Source organism: Heliangelus exortis, chromosome 1, assembly GCF_036169615.1.
Source record: "Heliangelus exortis chromosome 1, bHelExo1.hap1, whole genome shotgun sequence".
NCBI lineage: Eukaryota > Metazoa > Chordata > Aves > Apodiformes > Trochilidae > Heliangelus > Heliangelus exortis.
Window position 1 is genome coordinate 104,296,597 of NC_092422.1, and position 22,448 is coordinate 104,319,044.

General features: G+C 47.5%; 1 protein-coding gene across 2 annotated transcripts in view; it reads right to left on the reverse strand.

Annotated features, from left to right (window-relative positions):
* The window catches only part of IGSF3 (immunoglobulin superfamily member 3), a 100,926-nt gene extending 79,015 nt beyond the window's left edge, over positions 1-21,911 (reverse strand). For both annotated transcript variants that reach the window (XM_071756376.1, XM_071756380.1), the window contains exon 1: positions 21,753-21,911. In XM_071756376.1, coding sequence (XP_071612477.1) covers positions 21,753-21,795 — 43 coding nt within the window. In that variant the 5' untranslated portion in view covers positions 21,796-21,911. The remainder of the gene's footprint in view (positions 1-21,752) is intronic.
* Between the last annotated feature and the right edge of the window lie 537 nt (positions 21,912-22,448).

Below are 22,448 nucleotides of genomic sequence, written 5' to 3' on the forward strand. Positions count from 1 at the left end.
TGTTGCTTTCCCCCTGCCTCCCATACGCAGGCAGCCCACTACAAACAAGGAAGGATCCCTGTGGGGCGATGCCACAGCTCGTGGGACGCATGCCACGGAGTACAGCAGGGCAGGCAGGAGCAGCCTTCAAGCTGCAGCAGCTCCTGTGTTGGCTGCTATTACAAATTAACAGGGCTCACAGGGTTCACTGTAGCCCAGCAAGCAGGGCTCCCCTGCAACTCACTCCTCCCCGGTGTTTCCATTCCTCTATCTAAAAACAGAAGCATCATGCCCTGCACAGGCCTTTGCTTCCAGTGGGTTGCTCAGAGATGGTTAACATTCTCCAAGATCATGTTCTGTCTTAATTCAGAGTAAATTTTAGTCTCCCTTAGGTATGATGTTTCCCAGGGAATGATCCTTCCTCTCTCTCTCCTGTCCCCCAGGAAGGGTGCAGATGGCTCTTGCCAAGACCACCCCCTTGCTCTGCCTTGCTGTGGAGTCTGGAGAACAAGCAGGGACTGATATCCACAAACTGGTGTTTTGTTTCAAGAAGGCTCTTCCAAACTCACCATTGTCCAGCCACTGAGAACATTTCCCCAAGCAGCTGTCTTATTTTTCATGGGCTGAAGACTAATGTACTAATTACTAATGTAATCTCTATGGGAGACCCTGCCCCAATAACAGGCAACACCAAAACAGACGCAGTATTTTAGTAACACGCACCTGCCATTCTGTGAAGTCTCCTGTTAATATGCACAAATAAAAATTAGGTTTGAGCTTAATTTTTGCATAAATGAGTCACAACAGGGACAATTTCTGTACACTGAAACATGCTGCCAGATGGAAATAAACAATGCTATCAGAAGAAAACATGTGGTAACACCTCCCCCCACCCCCATTACTGTAAAGTCTTATTCTGGGAAAACACAGTATTTTGCTTCATGTGTTTTTTGTCATGCCAAGAGAGCTGACTATGCTGAAAGGCTGGCTAGAGCCACCTGCAGAACAACTCTGACCCTATCCTCCACCCTTTTGCTTTGATGTTTAAATCGTGCTAACAAGGGTGTCTGATCCCCCTTATCCTCCTTGTCCACTCCTGCCACCATCCCACCACTCCTACCACATGGACCACCCTTTCTGAACTGACTCAAAAAAACTATGCATTCCTCATTCAGAGTCCTCCCACTGCTGAACCAACTGAGGATGGTTAAGTAGAGAGGTCAGCCAGGAACGATTCATAAAATAATTGTTATGGAAATATCACAATCAGTGGGGAAATATCAAAGGACGGGAAAACCAGAGAGGAGCCGCCAATGAAGCTCTTTGTTTTTCCAACACAACTGCTTTCACTCATCTCTGCTAGCTCCTCCATCTCACAGCCACTCACTTTCACAGCAGATGTTTACTGTCTTTCAAGAAAAATGTTTTCAATAAATATGAAAGAGGTGACATTTCTTTTAATCACTGTAAGATTGTTCTGGCCTGTGACTAGCTTCCTGAGCTCTGACTGCAAAAAAGGTCTTGTACCTCTGTTATAATTATGCATCCAGTCAGACATCCAACTCCCTCACCAAGATCAGAGACACTTTTCATCCTTTGGTTATTCTCAGATCTGGGCCTTACATTGACAGACGACTTCCTTACTTTCCCCAGTAGAGCACTGATATTCCACAGCTGCACAGTGTTAAATGTGATTTGCCCTTGTGAATTTTTTTCAGCAAACCTTCTACTTCACGGACACCACGTTCCTCTAACTGTTCCTTCTCTGTCTCTGTCTACAATTAGGTATGTTAAAATACACTAGTTTTAACACTACTTTCGAATGGTGTATTCTTGAGCCACATCATCTCTATTGCTACAATCTTTATACTTCTAAAACTGCTGCAAGGAGGAAGGAATAATTCATTATCTACGTGAACACTTAGAAGACAAGAAACAATAGGACTGGACTTGAACAGCAGAGATTATCAAGTTGGATATGGGAGCTAGGGATAATTTTTAACTTCCCAGCAATAAGAAAAGTGAGACACCAGAGAGGCACTGCTTTATGAGCCTGAAGTCTCTCACGTTATAGCTCCCTCGGAGAGACATTCACTTTCTTCAGCAATACCATACGTGGAGATGAACGTGGCCCAGCAGATGCACAACACAAGACCTCTCTGCTCTTGCAGAAAATCATTCTTGATCATCCTGTCAGGAAGCAGACTTAAAGTTACTTGGCTGCACTACCTTCTGAAGCTACTCTTTCATCTAGCATAACTTTACTTTGAAAAGTCACAGAGCCAAGCCAGAAGCCAGACAGCCACGCTTGTGGTCAGAGAAAAGAGTGATCCCCAATATTAACTGAACACAGCAACGAGGAAGGGCAGCTCTTCCACACACAGGTCCCCAAGCTCAAGCAGCTCATGATGCTCAGCCTCCTTTCTTCACACAGGCTTGGAAGCTGGTGAATCAAGGGGTACTCGATGTAAAAGGTGACCAACAACATGCTGATGTACAAGGGAAAGACCAAACTGACTGTCCTGATGGTTCAGATTCATAATGGTAAATGATTGCTGGTAGCTCAAATATCTTTGTGCAACACACCTATCGCTTATTATAGTTTGACTATTTTTCTGCAATGATGCTGAGAAAAAGAGTTCTGTATAACCAGCAATCCTTTTATTCCCCAATGGAGATAGCAGCTTTGACTAATTCTACAGAGAGCTCCAGTAGAACTAAGAGCTCTTTTCTGTACTTAAGGTAAAGCCCACCCTGTGAATCCATTTCACCAATATTTCTCTTCCTCCAAGGTCAGAATAGAACCATCCCAGACCTTTTTCAGCTCTCAGATCAGCATGTTCTTCATGTGCCATACCATCATTCCCCTTACCATTACAGGAAACATACAAAAGCAGAAACTCCCTGGTAGATTATACTTATGTTGGGAATATACAGACAGGAAGCACTGGTTTACCCACACGCTACTTTTAACTTGTGTCTTATCCACAGGATATCCACACTTCTTCCTTACACCCTAGTAACTACTGGTGGTTCCACGTCTGCTTAAGCACTATGATATAGAGCAGCATCTACAATGGCCTGCTGGAAGACCCATGGCAACACCTAATTTTATATTTTCCAATGAAAAGCAGCTACAGTTTCATTACTGTCTTCCCAGCCCAAGCTCTGAAGCTATAACCAGAGGTACTCACTGTAAGATTTAGTGTACAAAAAAGCGAAGTCTCCCAAGATTCCCTTGTATGTTTTTCCTCCTCAAAATACAGGTAAGGACACTCCACTTACCCTGGTGTCTTTAGTACTGCTCCCAGACCTCTAAAAGACTCAGCATTGTCATGCTAGTACAAAAGCTATGAAGCATCAACACACATTTCAGACTGCTGAACTCTTAGCTGGTATGTGTTCCTAACCTATCAAGAGGGGGGAAATGAAATTGTTAGAGCGACAACGCCAGGCAGGAAATTTCTGACATAGTTCATTATGCCCTGCAGCCTCTGTATTTCTTTTTACTATCATTCTTTAGTCTTCAGGTCCTATATGTTCAACAGCCAGGGTCACTTTTAGAATTGTCAAATGCTATTCCCTGTGCGATCACTCACTTTCAGACAATAAGAAACTTCATTTTCTTTCACAGTCAATAATGTTTTACTGTCACTTCTTTTTTCATTTTCCCGCATGCTCTGCAATCCCTCCCAATATTAAACAACTGAATGCCCCTATTATTGCTGTTATTCAGCTCATAACATCCCAGATGTTTAAAATACTCTCTGAGAACAGAGGATTGTGGAGTACCATATCTAACCTTCAAATTCCTCCTTGCCAAAAGGAAACAGCATTTACTACCTGGTCTTTCATTAAAGGAATTCCCTCTCTTTCATTAAGAGGTCTCTTAAAATACTTGTGATCCACAGAGAGCTTGGTTCCTTACCTTCCCTAAAATCTGCTTTTCCTGAAGACAAGAAAAGCTTCTTGCTCTCTTTATGGAAATTGTTTGATTGGCTTCCTTCCCCTCCCCTTGCCACATGAGACTGTGCTTCCCCTTACTTTGATAAGAATGACATACAGGAGTTTAGCAACCTGAATTTCTCAAGGACTTTTACTTGAATGATGTTCTTCTGGGATAGGCCAGAGCATTTCCTTTCCAAACTCCAAATCATGTCCCCCCATTGCTTATTAATTGCTCAATCCCAAATAGTTTGCTTTCTAAGAGAAGAGACATAGCAATAATCTGCTAGATATGGACAGGTTTGAAAAACTGATGAAAAAATGCACTGCTGCACATCTCTCCCTCCCTCCCTTTTTCCTTCCCTCTCAAAGCACACTGCTCCTCCAGCACTGCACCCCTTAGGCATGAGCACAGAGTTCTGTGGAAGTGCTACTGCAAAAAGTTATTAAGTGTTAATATCTAGAAACGTATGCAACCATGAGCAATCTCTCCTGTTTCCTTCTGGCACACTAAAGAAACATTTCTGCCCCTCAGCCATGGTCATTAGCATGACAGAACATCCAATTTGCAAGGCAAAGCTGCCATCTTGCACATCTTCAGCAGCAGGAAGAGCTTTCAGGTTAACAGCAGATCAAGTTATCCCAAGTCAAGTGTATTGGCTAAATGCATGTATTTCTCGAAAACAATTTTCCCAGCCCACCATAAAGGATAACAAAAATACAAAGCATGGCCATAGAACAACAGACATTTTCCATTTCCCTCCCAATTTTTTCCTCTGTTCTGTAAGTACCAGGAAGTTGCCACTCAAAACCTCTGTGATTCTTACATATCATCCCTGTAGGAGAGACAGATCTAAGGAGATTCTTCAGCTACCTGCTGCCTCTTATTGCTAATTAGGATGTCAGAACTCTTCAGCTCCTTACACAGTAATTTATTAGTTTGACATTCCACAGACACTATCAGCAATTGTCACCAAATTACTGAGGCTCCCATTTCAAATGGGAGGACAGGTGCTTTCTGGTATTTGGAAAGAAACAAAGAAAAAACCAAACAGAGATGCAGAGGCATCTATGTTACTATTGGTTCCAGTCTGGGAGAAAAGTACAATCGTTCCCTCTATGCACATTTATGACACAATACTATTACAGACAAGTAAAAAGACTCAGATACGATTCTCTTCCCTGGGAAGGAAAAACCCCATGCACTAAGGGTGACTGACCAGCTGGAAAACACTTGCTTTTTTGAAAAACGGTGACTGACCACTGGCACAGGTTGCTTGGAGAGGCTGTCGAGCCTCCATCCCTGGAGATCCCCTAAAGCTGTCTGGACAGGGTTCTGCATAGGTAACCAGCTCTAGGTAGTTCTGCTTGAGCAAGGGGATGCGACCAAGCAACCTCTAGAGGTCCCTTCCAACCTCAACCACTCTGTGAAGAACAGTCCCACAGAACTGCATTGCTGCTGCTATAGGTTCTTATTTACCTTAGCACCATGCACTTACTCAGAGTAGCCTCACTGTGCTGGCTCCCCTACAGAGAAAACAGCAGCTGAAATACCTTCATCCAGGAAATTCAGTGTAGAAAAGTGGTTTCCCAATGCAGCTAAGCTGATCTAGGTACCAGCTGCCATGGATAAACCCAGCAATCTTGCTTTCTGACTCATTTTATTTCTAGCAACATACACACTCCTCTCCGCATACTTGACCTGCAGTGAGCTGAAAGAATGACCCAGGGAAAGAGTTGTTTTCAATAAGACAGCAAGAACAATTTTGTTTGGAGGACAGGGACAAACCTTTTCATTAGCAGCAGGGATATTCCACCAGCTCAGCTGTACTGTGAAATGGCACCTTCAGGCAGGCAGAAGATGGGTCAAAAGAGGCTGGGGAGCCAGAGAGAGAGAGAGAGGCAGCATGTGAGGGAGGGCCCTGGTGTCTCTCCACTGGGAGACCCTGATGACAGGTCTTAACAAGCTTGGTGGCAATGCAGTGCTGCAAGGTGCTTGCTGCAGGCTACTCCCAAGCATAAAGAAGAAAATAAAAGGGCTCCAAGACACCATTTTTAGTCGACAGACCTAAGAGCAAAAGACTTAATGAAGCCTATGTCATCAGGAGGAAAACTGTCTCTGAGACTAATGATTTTACTGGAAGCTTCAGCTGGAGCTTTTTCTATGGCTGGCACAGTCATTTGAAGGCATCGCTAAAGCCCTTCAAAAAAAGGGTTTTCTTAAGCCCCCTGTGATGCCCCTGATTCAGCTGCCTACTTTTCACAAGACTTGCACAAACTCTGTTATCTCCCAAGCTCTCTAGTCCTGCCAAAATTGCAGGAAACTGGCTGCCAGGTTATCCAGGAAGGAGTAGCAAACAAGGTACATGACCAGCTGAGCCATCTTTCTCCAAGAACCCAGCCTGAGGAAACCCAGTGAGACGCAGAGGCTGGGAACTGAAAACCACATAGAGGGTAAGAAGAGCTAGAAAACACAAGGTAGAACAAGGCTAAGAAGGGCTTTTAAAGGGAAGACAAGCACCTTGCATTTGGCAGGGCAAAGGAGGAGAAACTAATTTGAGAGTTCAGGGGCAGGAGTAGACAACAAAAAAGCTGAACAAATTTCAGAGGCTTAGATGGATAGGAACTGCTGCAACTTACCTTAAGCAGAAAGACTTAGGTGCCTGAAAACACATACAAGTATGCACCAGAGGTAGAGGTCAAGATTTTAATTTGAACAGAACTTGTAACATCGGCAGAGAGAGGCCACTACAATTTTTATTATTGCATACAATTACCAAGAGGCAAGGACTATAAGAAGAGGTTGACAGCATCACAGAATAGGCCCCTTATAGCCACAAAAAACCCCTCAAACCCTGAAGCTGGGCAGCGTATATTCACGAGCATGTAAGAAAAGCTCGGTCAGAGAGGCAGGAAAAGACATACAACAGGACTCAGAGGAAATAATTCCAGAAAGAGACCAGAACTGGTTATCACAAGGACAGTTGCTAAGTCAAGGAAGGTAATGCTGGATCACAACTGAGATGTACAGCACTGGGGGCTATTAAGAAAACCCCTGCAAAGTAAATCACAGAGACAGACTAAACTGGCAGAGAGCTGGGAGGCAAGAGCTCCAGACAGAGCATCCCACAGGGCCTGCAGAGGACAGAGCAGCTGCTGAAGGAGGAGGGGATAAAGCAGCTTTGCATTAAGGCAGAAAGGCTCCGAGTAGCAAAGTGAACAATAGAGAGACAGGAAAATGAGCTGGGACCCTTATGGAAATCAAAAGGTTTAGGAAAATCTACCTCCGTGAAAGGTATAAAGGAGTGGAGCACAGGGCAAACATCCAGGTAATGGCAGGCTCTTATCTGTATGCCAGTCCTCTTCGTAAAGTCACTAAGGTTTGAGGAACAAATTGGAAGGTGAAGACGGAGCTTCTTCATGAGCCAGGCTGTGGGGGAAAGTATCATCAGCAGCATTTACGAGGAACAAGGCAGAGGGAATGACCCAAGCACTCTGAGAGACATGAAGTTCAGGACAGGTGGGGGTCTTATGCCAGCAGCGTGCCAGTGCACAGCAGTAGGAGCAGATGCAGCAGATGATGGGACCAGGAGATGGGAGAGAGTGTCCTGGAGGGCAGATGCAGATGCCACAGTGTCAGTGGTGTAAACAGCTACAGGACACAAATACCGACAAAAGAAAAGTGGCAGGGACCAGTGTGCAAATAGAAAGGTGGCTCCAGAGGTGGAGGGAGGGGGAAAGCAAAAGGATCCTGAGGGAGTAGAGGGGTGTTGGCTAAAAACCGAGACAAGCAAAAGCCTGGCCGGCAAGCCAAGTAACTCATTATGGCACAGATCACAGAATCATAGAACGTTTTGGGTTGGAAGGGGCTTTAAAGATCATCTACTTCCAATCCCCCTGCACGGGCAAGGGCACCTTCCACTAGATGATGATGATACAGGCATAGGGAGGAAGGACTCTGGACTAACCAACAGCACTCCCTGAACAAGAGAGGACCCATCCTCCAGCACCACAACATGAACTACATGAGAGATGCAACAGAGAAATGGACCTGCCCTTAATGACCGCAAGTCTCACTTGATGTATGGAGTCTGGAAAAAGCTGCAAGTTGGATTTTTTCAGGATTACAGCATCAGCTCAGCAACACCACACCTCAGGCAAAAGTCGAAAGGCCCTTCTGCCTCCCAAACCAGTGTGTCTCGACATCCACATGATGAGACAGGGCAGCGCAGCCTGGCAGATGCTTCACAGGCAATACACCCCAACTTCAACAAGAGCAGGCTTGCCCCTTTTTTAGAGCTGTCAGTTTATCTGAAGGTCTGGAGGAAAGCACAGACCCAGTTTCTAGACACAAAATACATGTCTGGGGGTAACTAAGCAGCATTTGTCACTACATAAAAAATCCTTCTCCATCAACTGAGAAAAGGGGGACGAGGGGAAAAAGCAAACCCTTTCTCTGCTGATACACCACAACGAACATTCTCCTGCCTGCACTCCCTGATGAGCAGATGTGTGCAGAAGTTTTGATCTTCAGCTACTTACTTAGCAGAGCCTAGTCCCCTCTGATCAGGGAGTTAAGGAAAGGCTTACATAGCTACCAGGGAGGGAGGCTTTTTATTTATCTGATTTTAACATGCCCAAGCTATCACTCTAGAGGAATTCAATTACTGAGAATAAAAATCTTGTTTGATGCAAGTCTGGAAGGGTGGGTTCTTTTTTTCTGTAAATAGCTGCACCCCAGAGATTTTGCACTGATTAGAAGCCTTAACAGTGAATGACTGATGCAAGATGAACAGATACAGCAGCCACACCAAAACACCACCCAAGCTCCAGACCTGTCGGGGACTGACAGAGCTGCAAGAGACCAGCACAAAGATGGGGAGAAGGAAGGGAGGGAGGGAGAGAGAGGCAGGGCCAGGAAGCTGGGAAGACCAAGTCTATAGAAGCCACTGAAGCCAGCCCTCCTCCTCAGTGTACTGCAGCAGCGTACAAGTGGTGAAGGCTCAGTTGTAGCAAGGGCTCACCAGCAAAGCTTTGTGAGTGCCTGCCTGTGGCAGCTATGAAATACTAACCCCAGACATAAAGGCAAGGTCAGGGCACAGCTGGTGCATGGCTGATCCTGGTACATGTCCCAAAGCAGGTGAAAGCCACCCCAGCACTCATAGCTGAGGAGGTGCACCCAGCCCACCCAGTGTCCACTCCTGATGGGGCCTCCTGTCACCGTGGCATCCCCTGAGCCTCCTTATGAGGAGGAAGGACATATCCAGGGAGCAGCAGGAGTGCATGGATCATAGTGTGTAGTGAAATGAGGCAACCAGGTGCCACTAATTGCCAGGCAGTGGGCATGAGCTCGTGTTAAGTCCACCTGTGCCTGTGCCTGCTCATGCTCAGTTGGGGCCCGCCCTTATCAGGCACAGGTGGGCTTAACACAAGCTCATGCCTACTACCTGGCAATTAGTGGCACCTGGTTGCTTCATTTCACTACAATAGTGCACATCCCCTCAGATTTGTCAGGCCAGGCCACAAGGAGAAGACAGCAAATTCTCTCCACTGGGGTGAGAGTACCACCACGAAGGCAAGGGACACGGTTGGCCCTGATGCAGCTCCCACCCTCTCTGTGATGAGGGGCTGTGCCCAGGAGGGGACATGGCACAGCGTGCCACCACTGCCCACGTCCAAGCGTGAGGACACATGACAGCCATGGCAGGGTGGCCATAGAGGCACCCTCTGCAAGTGATACCTTCTCAGCCCCTGCCCTGTGTTGAGGGCAACTCCTGAAGTTGGGACCAAGGGGCTCCTGCAAGCCCTGGTGATGTGCCCTGCACATTAGTACAGCAGTGGGTCACGCCTGGGCCAGGTTAGCCACTGGCACTGTGGAAGGGGAGGAAAGAAGGAATTCTGACAGCAGTACAGGCTTCAGAGAGTTTTACTCTGATAATCCTCTCCCAAGGTCAGCCGGCTAGCTTTAAAGGGAACATTGAAGAGGAACATTACAAATCACTGAACCAATGGGAACCAAATACAGCGTGCAAAACTCCTCATACAAATGTTTTTTTAAAATCCTTCCATGAAGATAAGCACAGCTCCCAACACCAGCTTCCAGGCAATGCTCGTCCTAGGAGATTTACTCAATGTTTATTCAATACACATTTCACTAAAACTTGCATCCCTATATCTAGCCAAGAGACCAAACAAACACCCATAATTTCCTCTGACACCTCCTAGCTACACTGCTCTGACAAAAGCAACAAGATGCATCCAGTACTATTACATGCCAAAGAGAAAAGAAACTCCAGCTCCCTTACTAAGCCCTTTTCACACAGGGAGAGAGAGGGAGGAATTGCAGGCTGAACTAGTCAGAATTCATCAGCTGGTTAGCAGAGCACCACTAATACCTCCTGGTTGTATACTTGGGAAAAACACGTAGGTATTTCTATAGTCTACTTACACAGAAAACTCAGGAACTCTTCCTCCTCTTCCCTAAGGGAGATTCAAGACATTTTAGGTTTAACAGCTGCAACAAACAGTCTCCTCTTACAAGAGAAAATATTCAGGAACAAGATAACAAGAGACACAGTTACTGAAACAGGATGAAAACACAGAAAAAGCCTCTGGGGTCTAAGCACTGCCCTAATGACTGCAGACTGCTACTGAGAAAATCTGAATTCTAGTACGCAGCTCTCATCACCACTTGCAGATCAAATAGGAATGGCAAGATGCAAATCTTGCTGCCTGCAAAAGAGGTAATCTAAGATATCATTTGTAAGCAACCTGCTAGTAATACCACAGTCCCTGCAAACAGACAAAAATAAAAATCTGCAAATGCCCTTGATCTTACATTCATTTCCCAATAGATTACTGCACTTAACCTAAGCATCATGACTTTTCTGTTACAGGGAGTTGAGGGCACAGTCTTTTATTACATTTGAAAGGGCAAGGGAATGTATTTTCTATTCAAATTTGATTGCAGACATGGGAGATGGGTTAAAAAAAAAAAAAAAGGTTAGAAGGAAAATAATACCAGCTACGCTCCTTTAAAAGAGTTTTGACAACAGTATTTTAGTTATTTCGCAGCCAAGAAGTAGAGCAAATACACAGCCAACTCAAAATTAGAGATATGAGTTCCCTGTACACTAGAAAAGAATGTGGATACTAAACCCATTATATAGAGAGTGAAGTGTCATCAGAGCAAAGAAGGTAAAAATAGCGAAGTTATCAGTAAGATGATTAAGCAAATGGATTTTAAAAAATACGCTTTCAAATGTGACACCCTTTTCTTAGAGCTGTATGCACCCATTTGGTTTTGTTAATTTTGCAATTCTTTCTTTTGATAATTTATTTTTGGCCTTTCACTAACATGCTTTCCCAGATGCCTCGCTTCACCCTGCCCACACTCAAGACTCACATCCACATATGAAGTATAATTTATAATGCCTATTACCCCAGTAACTACAGAGAACCTCTACAGCAGCACTTTTAGGATCATTTATATGCATTGCTTTTACATCCGTCCATCAGCTGGAGAACTGGATTCCTCCTGTCTCCCACTCTCACTTCTACTCCTTCCTCATCACCCCCACCCATCTCGGGGATCTTCATGGCTCCACTGGCATCTTCCAGGATGGAGGAACCCTCTCCTCTCACGTGATCCTTGCTTCCAATCCTTTCTGCAGGTGAGAAGCAGCCGACCTCTTTTATAGGTCACCATGACTGTGTGCAGGATAGTTGGTGTCACTGCAGAAACAGCAGTAATTAGAAGAAAGTGGAGCAGCAAAGAACCCCTGCAGTTGAGGTGGGAGATAAAAATGTCCCAGCACTTTTTCCTCCTGCATGTGCTGCCAGCACCCAGGCTTATACACCGCTGGCCTCCACTATGGCCATGCTCATCTGTGCATCTCCTTCTCTTCCACCAACACCCATAAAGAAAATTACCTTTTCCTTAGATTACATCTCTTCAGGGACTCAGCTGGCCTCCATACAGCAGCTGCAATCATTGTAATCTGCATTTAAGGTAAGAGTGGGAGTTGGTGGTTGGCCAACACCTCCCAAATCATTCCTCTGCCTTGCCAAAGCCCTGCTTATGGCTCCTCTCTGGTTCCTTTCCATGGAGGGATGAGCACCTGTCAGCACCCCAAAAAGCCAGCACCTACTGCTTCTCTGACCCCTGCCAGGAACACAACTCTTCTCCTCCAAGAGTTGAGCACAAAGTCTTGGGCTGCTTTTCCCAGCAAGCAGGATTCCAAGGCTCAAACCCATTACATCAAGATCATTAGGATGCTTTTAGAAATGTATCCCAGTGGATCTGCTAGAGCAGCTATTAGGCATCTGATGCACAGTAAATCTTGCCTTACATTCACCCCTCTCATCCCTGCATGCTCCCCAAAAACAAGCCAGCCAAAAGACAAGGACAGACCCAACTACACAGCTTTGCAATCCAGATGAGAGCCAGGAGAAGCAGGGTGGCATCAGCCAGGCATGGGAAGGCCTCTGAGAAGTGGTGACAGACCTCTCCAAGGAATTACTACCTGACCCCTTGCCTGACCTATGCCATCCCACACAGCTCAGGGTAGTCTCAGGTGACATGGCCACATGGTCACCCCTTATCCCAGGAGGAGACCAACCTCCTTACCACCACACACTCACTGCCACCTTCCCCCTTGCAAAGGCTGAAAAAATTCAGCCTGAACACCAGGGCCAGGGCAGAGCACAAATCTGAATAACTGCTGCCATAAGCAGTGCCCTTTCTTTGCAAGGCAGCGAGGGTCCACTGACAAGCTCCCTGGGAGCACTCAAGCAGAAACAAAAGGACAGCAGACCCACATGTGCAGCAACTGATTGTCTTCATCCTTCACTTTTGCCAAGCTATTCTATTTAAAAGAAAAACTGAATAATCTCCTATGACTTGCCCCACAAAGGCAGAGGAAGCTGCAGAGGAAGCATTTTTTTAGCCTCATCTCTCTCCCCTTCACCAGCATGAGGAGGTGCATATCGAAGCACATTGGGGGAGAGCTCTCACTAAGGACAGGAAAGGGGTTAAGCTGGGGCTGCAGAGGGGCCCTGCAGGTGCATGTGGAAAATTCAGGAGTAGATGGGGTGTAAGAGCAGTGGAAGTGAGGAAAGGACAAAAGCCAGGCATCTTAAGCAAGAGTTAAGCACATCCAAGAATGCAGACAGGGTCCCTCTATACTCTTAACAACTACAGCAGTATGTAAGAGGCCACCTCAGAACACACCTCTCCTTACACTGAGGCAAGGGGAAGGGCATGGGTATAAGGAGCAATTTGAGATGAGACAAAGGAAGGTGTTTTGATAACTGAATGTGAAGACAAGCAGCCAGATTCACACCTACCCTGTGGCCCTTCAGACTCTAGACAACCTCTGCCTCTCTGCAGCACAGGCATCCCAGGCTGAACTCCGATCCCTGCTCACAGGCAGGGCACCTGAAGCTGATCTTGTTCAAGTCTGCCTTATTTACAGCAGATAGGAGCAAGTGCTTGGAGACTTAAAACATTTGGCAGCTCCACACTCTGGATTAGATTTAACTGCTGACTAGATCGTGGCATGGGACTGATTAGATGTAACAGCTCCTTACATGCCAGTGAACCAAAGATTAACTCTGCTGCTGTAACACCGATGGCTGGAATGAATTGCAGCAGCTCCCAGTTACAGTCCTGTGGGCTATTCCCCACGAGTGTCACGGTGTGGCAAGGAGAGGCTGGGACCACTCACATAGGATAAGCGAGAACTTGAGCACGTAAGTAACATCATAGAGCTCAAAGTAAAAATTGATTTTCTTCTTTTCCTAACACCAAGAGTGAAATCAATCAGGGTACAACAATCTCTTTTCACGCTACACTCCCAACATGTTTAAGAAAAAAAAGCAGCCTGTTTGCTTAACAACAGCAAGCAAAATGTCAACACTGAATTTTCCCCTCAAAAAAAAAAAATCCTGGGAAACCTTTTAAGCCACTCTCTCTCCTTTAAGGAGCCAAGAGCAGAGATGGAGCAACTTGCCTACAATTGTATCACAAGTCAGAATAAAGCACTGGAATTTGCATGCTGTGACTCCTGCTGCAGGCGCCGGAAAACATTACAGTCATAAAGGTCAAACCCTTTAGCAGGAGCTCTTAAGATACTGTCTGCAGGCCACAAGCAGTCAGCAGAAAGCTGGGAGGTGGCACAGTGCCAGCTCAGTTTCTCTTGGTATCTACGTTCTTCATTGCAAAGCACCTTAGCACCTGGTGGGATAGCTAAACCATCATCCCCTGCAAGACAGAGCAAACATCTCTCCTCTGTGACAGGATTAGACAGCAGAGTAGCAAGAAGGGCTGCATGAACCTCTAGGAGAAGAAAGCAAAGGTTGGCAGCATATTCAGGGGGTGGAGGAAGCTGAGGACCAAGGACTGCGTGAGAAGGGAGGGAGCAGAAAGCACTCTACTGGAGAGATGAAATGATATGGTGAGAAGGGGCAGAGTACTTTGAAAGCACACTAGAGATAAATGTATTCAGATATTTGCTCAGAAGGGAATAAATATTAGTAAGTACTATAATTACCTTGAATACTTTACAAAGCTGTAAGAAGAAACATGACTAGAAGAAGAAGGGCTGACACACATGCTCATGGAGAGTTCCTATTTCAAGCTACAAAGAAGGAACCAACAAGATCTGACACCCAGGTTGGTAATTTCAGCCTGGCAGCCAGCCATCGCCCTTTGTCTAGATCCTAGCTACTGGGTAACTTGAGTTAATAAGTGCCAGATTCCAGCAGTATGGGTTTGTGGAGTAAAGAGATTCTGGGCAACTTCTGGCTACAAATACCTACCTTCTACTGTGGCTCTTACTCAAGGTCCAGCTCCACTTTCATAGAGATTTGGAGGAACCTGGGCAGACTCCCGTGTCCCTCATGATGGTGCTAGAGACTGAAAGATTCATTCAAGAAATCAAAATCTCAATTTATCTAAGCAGCCAAATCTGTTATCTTCAAGCCTCCATTTCCTTAAAGCCCTCAGAAACCATCCATTCCACAGAGCAGCTTGGATCAGTGCTGAGCTACTCCCCAATGCAGGACAGACATTTAGAGATACAGAGTACATTAAAAAAACCCACCTACCTCACCCTGTGCTCCCAACTCCCTTTAACAAGCTTATCGATTTCCATACAAAGCCCAAAAGTAAAAAATGACAGTGTGCCTGAAGCAGCAAGATCAGACAGGGAGGGAGGGGATACAACCACCAAGAAAGCAAACAAACAGGGATCCCCCCAAAACCCAGACACATCACCCATTGTCTGCTATTCCTCTGTAATCACAATGACTCCAGAGGAGGAACCTTGCTGGGAAGTGAAGATACCCACTTTTGTGAGAGGACTAGAGAACACCAGGCTACCAGTTCCAGACTTGTACCACCAGTTAAGACAAACCTACAACTCACCTTCAACCATACCAGACCCTGAGGAGATGTCTTGCAAGGGCCAGAAAAACAAAGCCAAGAATACTAACTAAACAGCATTAGAGTAACATCTGATGGTGCTAATTGCCATGCAATTGCTTTGCACTCTGGACTCTGGATGATTTCTACTACACCAATGAGGCCAACTTTAAGCCAAAAACTGCACAGGATTCTCCTTATTCCTGCACTTCAACAGCATCCTCAGCCCTTCCTGACTGGAAATGAAATGTCTTACGGCTGCTGAGATCAGAAAAGATAAGAAAAGTGCTAGATGATTTTTCAAGTCCCAAATGGAATCAATAGCTCAGTAGGAAAGGAGAAGTCAGCCAAGAGCAGTGTAAAGTACACTGTTCAGGAACAAAAGAACAAATACAGATGGATCCTCACTATTTCAGTTTCTTTTGTCCTTGGGAGTCTTTGACACTTTAAAAGCTATGGGTGTGGTGAAAGGCCTAGCATTTGGTGAGATCCATCCTCCAGAGACTGTTTTCATCTATTTTTCTTATCAGTTGAGTTCTTTATCTTCCTTCTCCTCCTAGTGCTTTCCCTTGTCTCATCTTTTCCCCATTCCTCCACTTAACAGTGGGCCACCTCTTCCTTCTCTGGACCACCACCCAACAAGAGAAGGAAATGGACCTGGAAACACCAAGGAGCCACCATCAGTGAAGTAACATCAGAAAGACATAAAGAAGGAGCCATAGGAGGGTACGGGCAGAGGCTTCAGACAGAAACTTCAATCTAAACATTAGGCAGGGCAGAGCAGGCAGCCTCTGTCAGGAACTGGTGACAGCTAAGAGACTGCCTGTGATCAAACACTGGACTCACCTCACCCTTTAAGTAGGGCTGAGCAACTGGTTGCACACCCCAGACCCATGGTATCAAGATGCATGAAGAGCAAACCGGGGTAACCCAGCCAGAGAATCACCATGCCCTCCAGCCACCTGCTCCCCCAGCACCTCTCCTGCCCCTGGGCCCCCATAAAAGTCTGCAGACCACGTGAAAATGGATCTACTTTCATTCAGACACCCCACCCCCAGCCCCTCTATGTATTTACTGGTTTTGCCTAGTTAGTTTTCAGACCAAGTCCCTCCAATTGGTTTCTTATCCAGCCTGCACCCTCCCAACGCCATGCAGGAACTAGCCTAAAGTAATTACTTTGATGAGGAGCAGTGTCACTTTTTAGCCTCTGTGCAGGTATTGTGCAGCAACAGCTCAAGTCCTGAGTGTCAAAACCACCCCGTTTTTGAGAAGAGCTACCCATGGCTTAGGTGAGATGGCCTGGTTTTGTGCTCATGTTCAATTACTTACTGAAATGTAACTTTAGCAGTTAGAAAGATTTCCTCTAGTCTCATTGCCATTTGCTAATTAAACCTCATAACACAAAGCTTACTAACATACGTCACTGGAAATGTGTTCCTTGCACACTGATGGAGACAGGGCAGGCAACAGGTTAGAGTTGGGAATGGCACATGGACATATGCACATATGGACATCCTAGACCCATCAAAGGCAGCTGCACACCCAATTTCTTTGCCTGGCAATTTGATCAAACCCCACTTTGTCAGGAAAGTTTCCATTTTAGCCTCTCTGAAGTTCATAAACAGATACTAAAGTCGCCTAACATTTAACTGGAGAACCAGTCCTTAAGAGGATTTTATATGACTAGGAAAGAGATGGCAATACAAAAATGGAATCAAAACTGATTTAGCAGGTTATCATTAAGGAATACGTAGCAACTTCAAAGCCAGAGGCAAATCACAATACTGCAGTTTTCCAGACACTGTCTGGAGGGCCTAAACGTCCTTGATACCAGTAGACAAGTCAAATCACGAGCAAAGGAACCCTAGCAACAAGAAGAAAACCCAGTTGTGTTTGAAATGCTTCCCCCTTCCTTTCAGGCTATCTTCCTGGTGCTGCAAGTTTCTGGGCAGGGTCTGCAGATTGCTAAAAGGCAGAGAGGAGCACGCTTTCAGGTTACAGCACTCTGATTCATCTGAGTTAAAGCAAATAGAACACCTCTGGCTCCACATTAGAATGTATAACCTTTAGGACAATGGCTGAATCCATGACTGATTTTGTAGGGGTAAGAAAGAAGCCAAGAGAGACCAAAAGGGAGAACTTTAAAAGGATTTAAAAAGGGAAGAAAAAAAAAAAAAAAAAAGCAGTTTCCTGGTCCAAAAAATTCAATAGGCCTGCCACCACAGGAGTGATGCTCTCCTTTACAAGCTCCTTATGACCCTCTGTCTCCTGCCCTCCTCCCTGTGGTCTGCAGGGCTTATCCTGCCTTTCACTTCATATAATGGGTCTGGTAAAAGTGTTCCAAGCAAACATTCGATTTACAATAAAAACTGCTTTAATAAAGGCATCTAGCTTGACGGAAGTTCAAGTAAGAGACAACAATTCGCATAAACCAAACCCTCCTGTGTAAATAATCAGGATTTGCAGGAGCCTCAGGATGTCAGGCAGTCTGGCCAAGACAGTAGGGAGGGAGCCTCTCTGCGAGGAATTACAGTTGGGGATGTGCAGGAGTGGAGCCTGCCAGCCCAGCATCAATGGCCACAGCATCCTCCCACTGCACTTGCTCATGGCAAGCCAGAGTGCCATCCGACCCACATGCACAAATGAGGCACTAGCCAGGGCTACCTGCAGAGCCCCCATCCAACATATTCCCCAAAAGAAGCAGAGTCACAGCCCCTCCAGCACACGTGGGATCCGTCCAGGTCTGTCACCGCACACCATAGTGATCCCGAGGCAGCAAACAGAGAGGTGAAAGCGGCACAATTGGCTCAGAAAAGCAAAGCTCGCGGCGAAACACTTTGGGCAGACGCAGATGGAGAAAGCACAGTCTTGGCCACTGTTACTAACAATACATGGAAGAGCAGATGAGGCGCCAGCAACATTCCCGGGCCGCTAGCTTCAGTAAACAGAAACAACCCCAAACCCCGTGTGTGCAAACACCCACTCCGCTGTTTTCTCCGTCTGTTCCCCCTGCAGCCAAGCAGCCTTCAGCTCTATGGTATCTAGCTGTGCGTTTCAGCCCCTGCCCTCTCCAGCCCCTGCCCTCTCCAGCCCCTGCCCTCTCCAGCCCCTGCCCTCTCCAGCCCCTGCCCTCTCCAGCCCCTGCCCTCTCCAGCCCCTGCCCTCTCCAGCCCCTGCCCTCTCCAGCCCCTGCCCTCTCCAGCCCCTGCCCTCTCCAGCCCCTGCCCTCTCCAGCCCCTGCCCTCTCCAGCCCCTGCCCTCTCCAGCCCCTGCCCTCTCCAGCCCCTGCCCTCTCCAGCCCCTGCCCTCTCCAGCCCCTGCCCTCTCCAGCCCCTGCCCTCAGGCAGGAGGGTGATAACAGAGCACTTGAGGCAGTCAGCTGCACAGTGCTGCTCCCCAGCCAGCACCCAGTCCCCTCCAGGAGGACAGGCCTTCAAGATCAATCATCCCTTCTTCCTCTGAGAGTCACCTCTGCACGGTTATTTCACTCCAACATACCACTTACAAGTGAGCTGCGGTTTCAAGACCTTATGCAGGCTCTGCTCCTCTCTAGGAATCACAAATAAATCACCAATTACTATGCATGAATAGAGATAGGAAGAACGTAATGAGTCTATGTACATATATACATATGCAATGTTTGAACACAAAGAGCTGTAAATTGCATTCACAGGTGGCATTCTGGAGACTGCAGGAGACTCAAAAGCAGAACAATTCATAAACCAGTCACTGACATGAATGAATTCAGCATTCCCCAGAAGCCTATTGTGTTTCCTATATATTACACTATAAATATGAGGAGTATCAGACTTTGCATGCCTGCAAAAAAGAAGGTAAATCTTGCAACTAGACATAGGATTAGCACTGGCTGGCACAAATATTAATGGTCTCATTGCTGCATGAGGATTATTTACAGCACTTGCTCTATTTTCCCATTTGTACTTGCTGTGATGAAGTGCCACTTGTTTAAAGAACCCTGAAACAAACACTGCAGCAAGTGGGGAAAAAAACAGCAGAGATCTACAAATGTTACACCCACATGCCAGATGTGGGCTGTTAAACCCTGGTTTTGCAGCTAGTTGGATTCCGGTAGCTAGTTAATGCTTGATATATTACATTAAATTATACACTGGCTCTTTCCATAACCATGGTTCCTCCTTCAGCAACTCCAATGAGTTTGCAAAAGGGTAAGGAAAAACTGAGTGGCATTTCTTTTTCTGCATACTCAACCCATATATTGTAGCATTGACATTACTTGTCCAGAAGGGAACAGTCTTCTTCTAGCCAGAGATTTATGTTAAAGAAACCAGGCTATTTACTCTGGCCTCTTCCCCACCAAGTCAAACGAAGTCTCAGTTTTATAAACAGCAACCCATAGCTCTTCCGTGCATCTCAAGGTTTTGAGGGACATTCACACATTCCCAGTTTTCTCAAGACCAGCAGCTGGGCAAATGCAGATCAACTGCCTAAAGAAATCTCGGTGAAAAACACCCAAAGAAAACTAACTCCAAGCATACACGGGGTACATTTTCTACTGTTATAAACAGCCTCATGTTGAAGTCAAGGCCAGCACAATGTTTTTACTAACTATGTATGTCCATGGGACTTGGGGGACCACTAAATAGCAAACAATCCTCCAAGTGACATAAGACACCTTGCAGCTCATGCCCTGGAGAGAGCAAAGGCATGTTAAAGCCAGCCAGCCAGTTCCTGCAAGCTGAGAGTCCAGGGGCGGCCAGATGCGGGTTCTGCACCGAGGGGGGGTGTACAGGGAGGTCTGGTAGGTCCCACTCCAGCACGGCCGCGGGAAGCCTTCGGCAAGACGATGCCCTCTGCTGCTGTGTGGCTGCATCAGCCGGGCGTGCTTCGGAGCAGCGCGCAGGCAACCGAGCGCTGGTTTGCTCGCTCCATATTAGGAAGACTTATTCCAGAATGGTGTTATTGTTCTGCAAGCCCAAAGATGAAGCGTGCGAAGCCAAGGCAGCAAAAAACTGCCGTTCATCTACACCCATCTCTCAGTTTACGAGAGCCCCCCTGCACTGGCAGAGCCACGTCACCCTGGACAAACATAGCTTTCTTTTATTTTTTTTTTCCTTTTTCTTTTTTTTATTTTTTTCCCGGGGAAACCATGGAAAAAAGCTGCTGGTTTAAGGTAAGTTTAAACCCTCTGCAAAACCATTTCAAAAAGTCACCTCTCTTTGTCTTCCCTAAAGACAGAGATCTCGCATGTAAAAACCACACACAAATCAGAGCCACGGAAGCAGGACTGCAGTTCAAGTCAAGATATTGTTTCCAAACTGGCAGAGCGAGGATGCGACAATTCTCAAGACAGTAAAACTGCCAGCCCGGGTGCTTCTTCTCTCAAGAGCATTGATGCCAGCAGAAAATATTCCCAGTGAAACGGCAAATCAAAACAACTCCGAGGCTGCTCTATACATACACGGGCAGAAAAGCAGTACGAGCTTCCACAAGCGCTCGTAATCAACTCAATCAGTACTAAGCCAGGCACATGGGCTGCCGCAAACAAAAACCCCTAAGAGGCATTTTAATTGTCTTGTATTCTGCTTTTCCCAAATTTGTGGGAAGGGCTCTTGCATTGCTACAGCGTCTCCCGCCCAGCAGCGGGATCCCAAAGGACTTTACAGAAGTGTGTACAGTCATCCCCTGGGCAGGCACTTGTGGGATGGGACAGAACACACGTTTAACGGTTCGCAGGGTACAAAACGCAGGCGGGCAGAGAGAAACGAACTACAGGAGGAGTTTGGAAAGACAAGACAAAGCAATCAAATTGCATTCTACGACATCCTTCCCTCTTATGTTTCAACGTACTCTTCCAGAGCGGAGGACTCTGCTTCTGCAGCCTACCTTACCCCATACATTTTCTCTGCCTTCGCCGTGCAAGCTCAACACTGAACCGTAACTCTCCGCCCGTATGATTCCCCTCCGAGATGTCCCCCGGCTCCGGCAGGGCGCAGTCCTTATCCCGCTGCTCTCCCCGCACAAGTTGCTGCCGGAGCCCGGCGAGGAGGAGGCGCCCGACCCTCCACTCCTACAGCTCCCATGCCTAAGCTGCCCGCTCCGGCCGGACACCGCGCCCCGGGGGATGGCTGAGGATGGTTACCGAGGTACTGCAGGTGAAGGTGAAACCCTCTTTATATACATATACATATACATATACATATACATATACATATACATATACATATACATATACATAATTTATTTATTTAAATTTCATTTTCCTCTCCGATTTCAGAAACAGAGCGGGCAGTCACAACTCCTATGGGAAGACGCTCGGTGCCTTTGGCAGGGGTGACCCTCCCACCACCCCCTCGAGGCAGAGCACTCAAGGGGTCCCGTCCCGTCCCGTCCCGTCCTTCCCACGCCAGCGCCGGGCACTTACCGAGAAGGAACAGGGAGGCCAGCTGCGGCCGCAGGGTCCGCATGGCTGCCGGGGCGCGGGGCGGCAGCCGCCCTTACCTCCCGCCGCGGAGCGCCGCGGGGCGCCGGCTCCCGGGGCAGGCGTCGCGCCGGGCCCGGCGGCACAAAGGGAAGGCGGCGGGGCCAGCACGGGGAGGCGCCAAGGCAGGCGGGGGCATCGCCCCCGCAGCGGGGCGGCCGCCGCGCCTCCCCTCCTCTCCTCTCCTCCCCTCCCTCCGCCTCCCCGCCGCTCCGCTCCGCTCCCCGCCGCGGCTCCGCGCCGACGGCTCCCGGGAGAGAGAAGCAGGAGGCAAGGGAAAAATCGTCTAGTCCGCGGCGCGGAGAAAGAAAAAAATATGGGGAAATGGGAAGGGGCACAACGCAACAACAAAAAGCCCCTACCCCGAAAAGTTATAAAAATAAGAGTGGCGCCGCGCCGTGCCGCCCCGGCTCGGGCTGCCACCCTCACCTGCCCGCCCGCCCGCTCGGCGCTGCAGCCGCGGGGTGCCCAGCGCTTCCTCCGCGCCGCCAAACTCCTCCCCCGGCCCGCCCCGGCCCGCCCCGCCGCCGCCGCCCGCTCCCCCTCTCCCCCAGCGGCGGGCAGCGAGGAGGGCAGCCCCCGACCGGTGGGCAGGGTGCGTTACACCGGTGCGGAGCCGGGCAGGGGACGGGGGTGCCT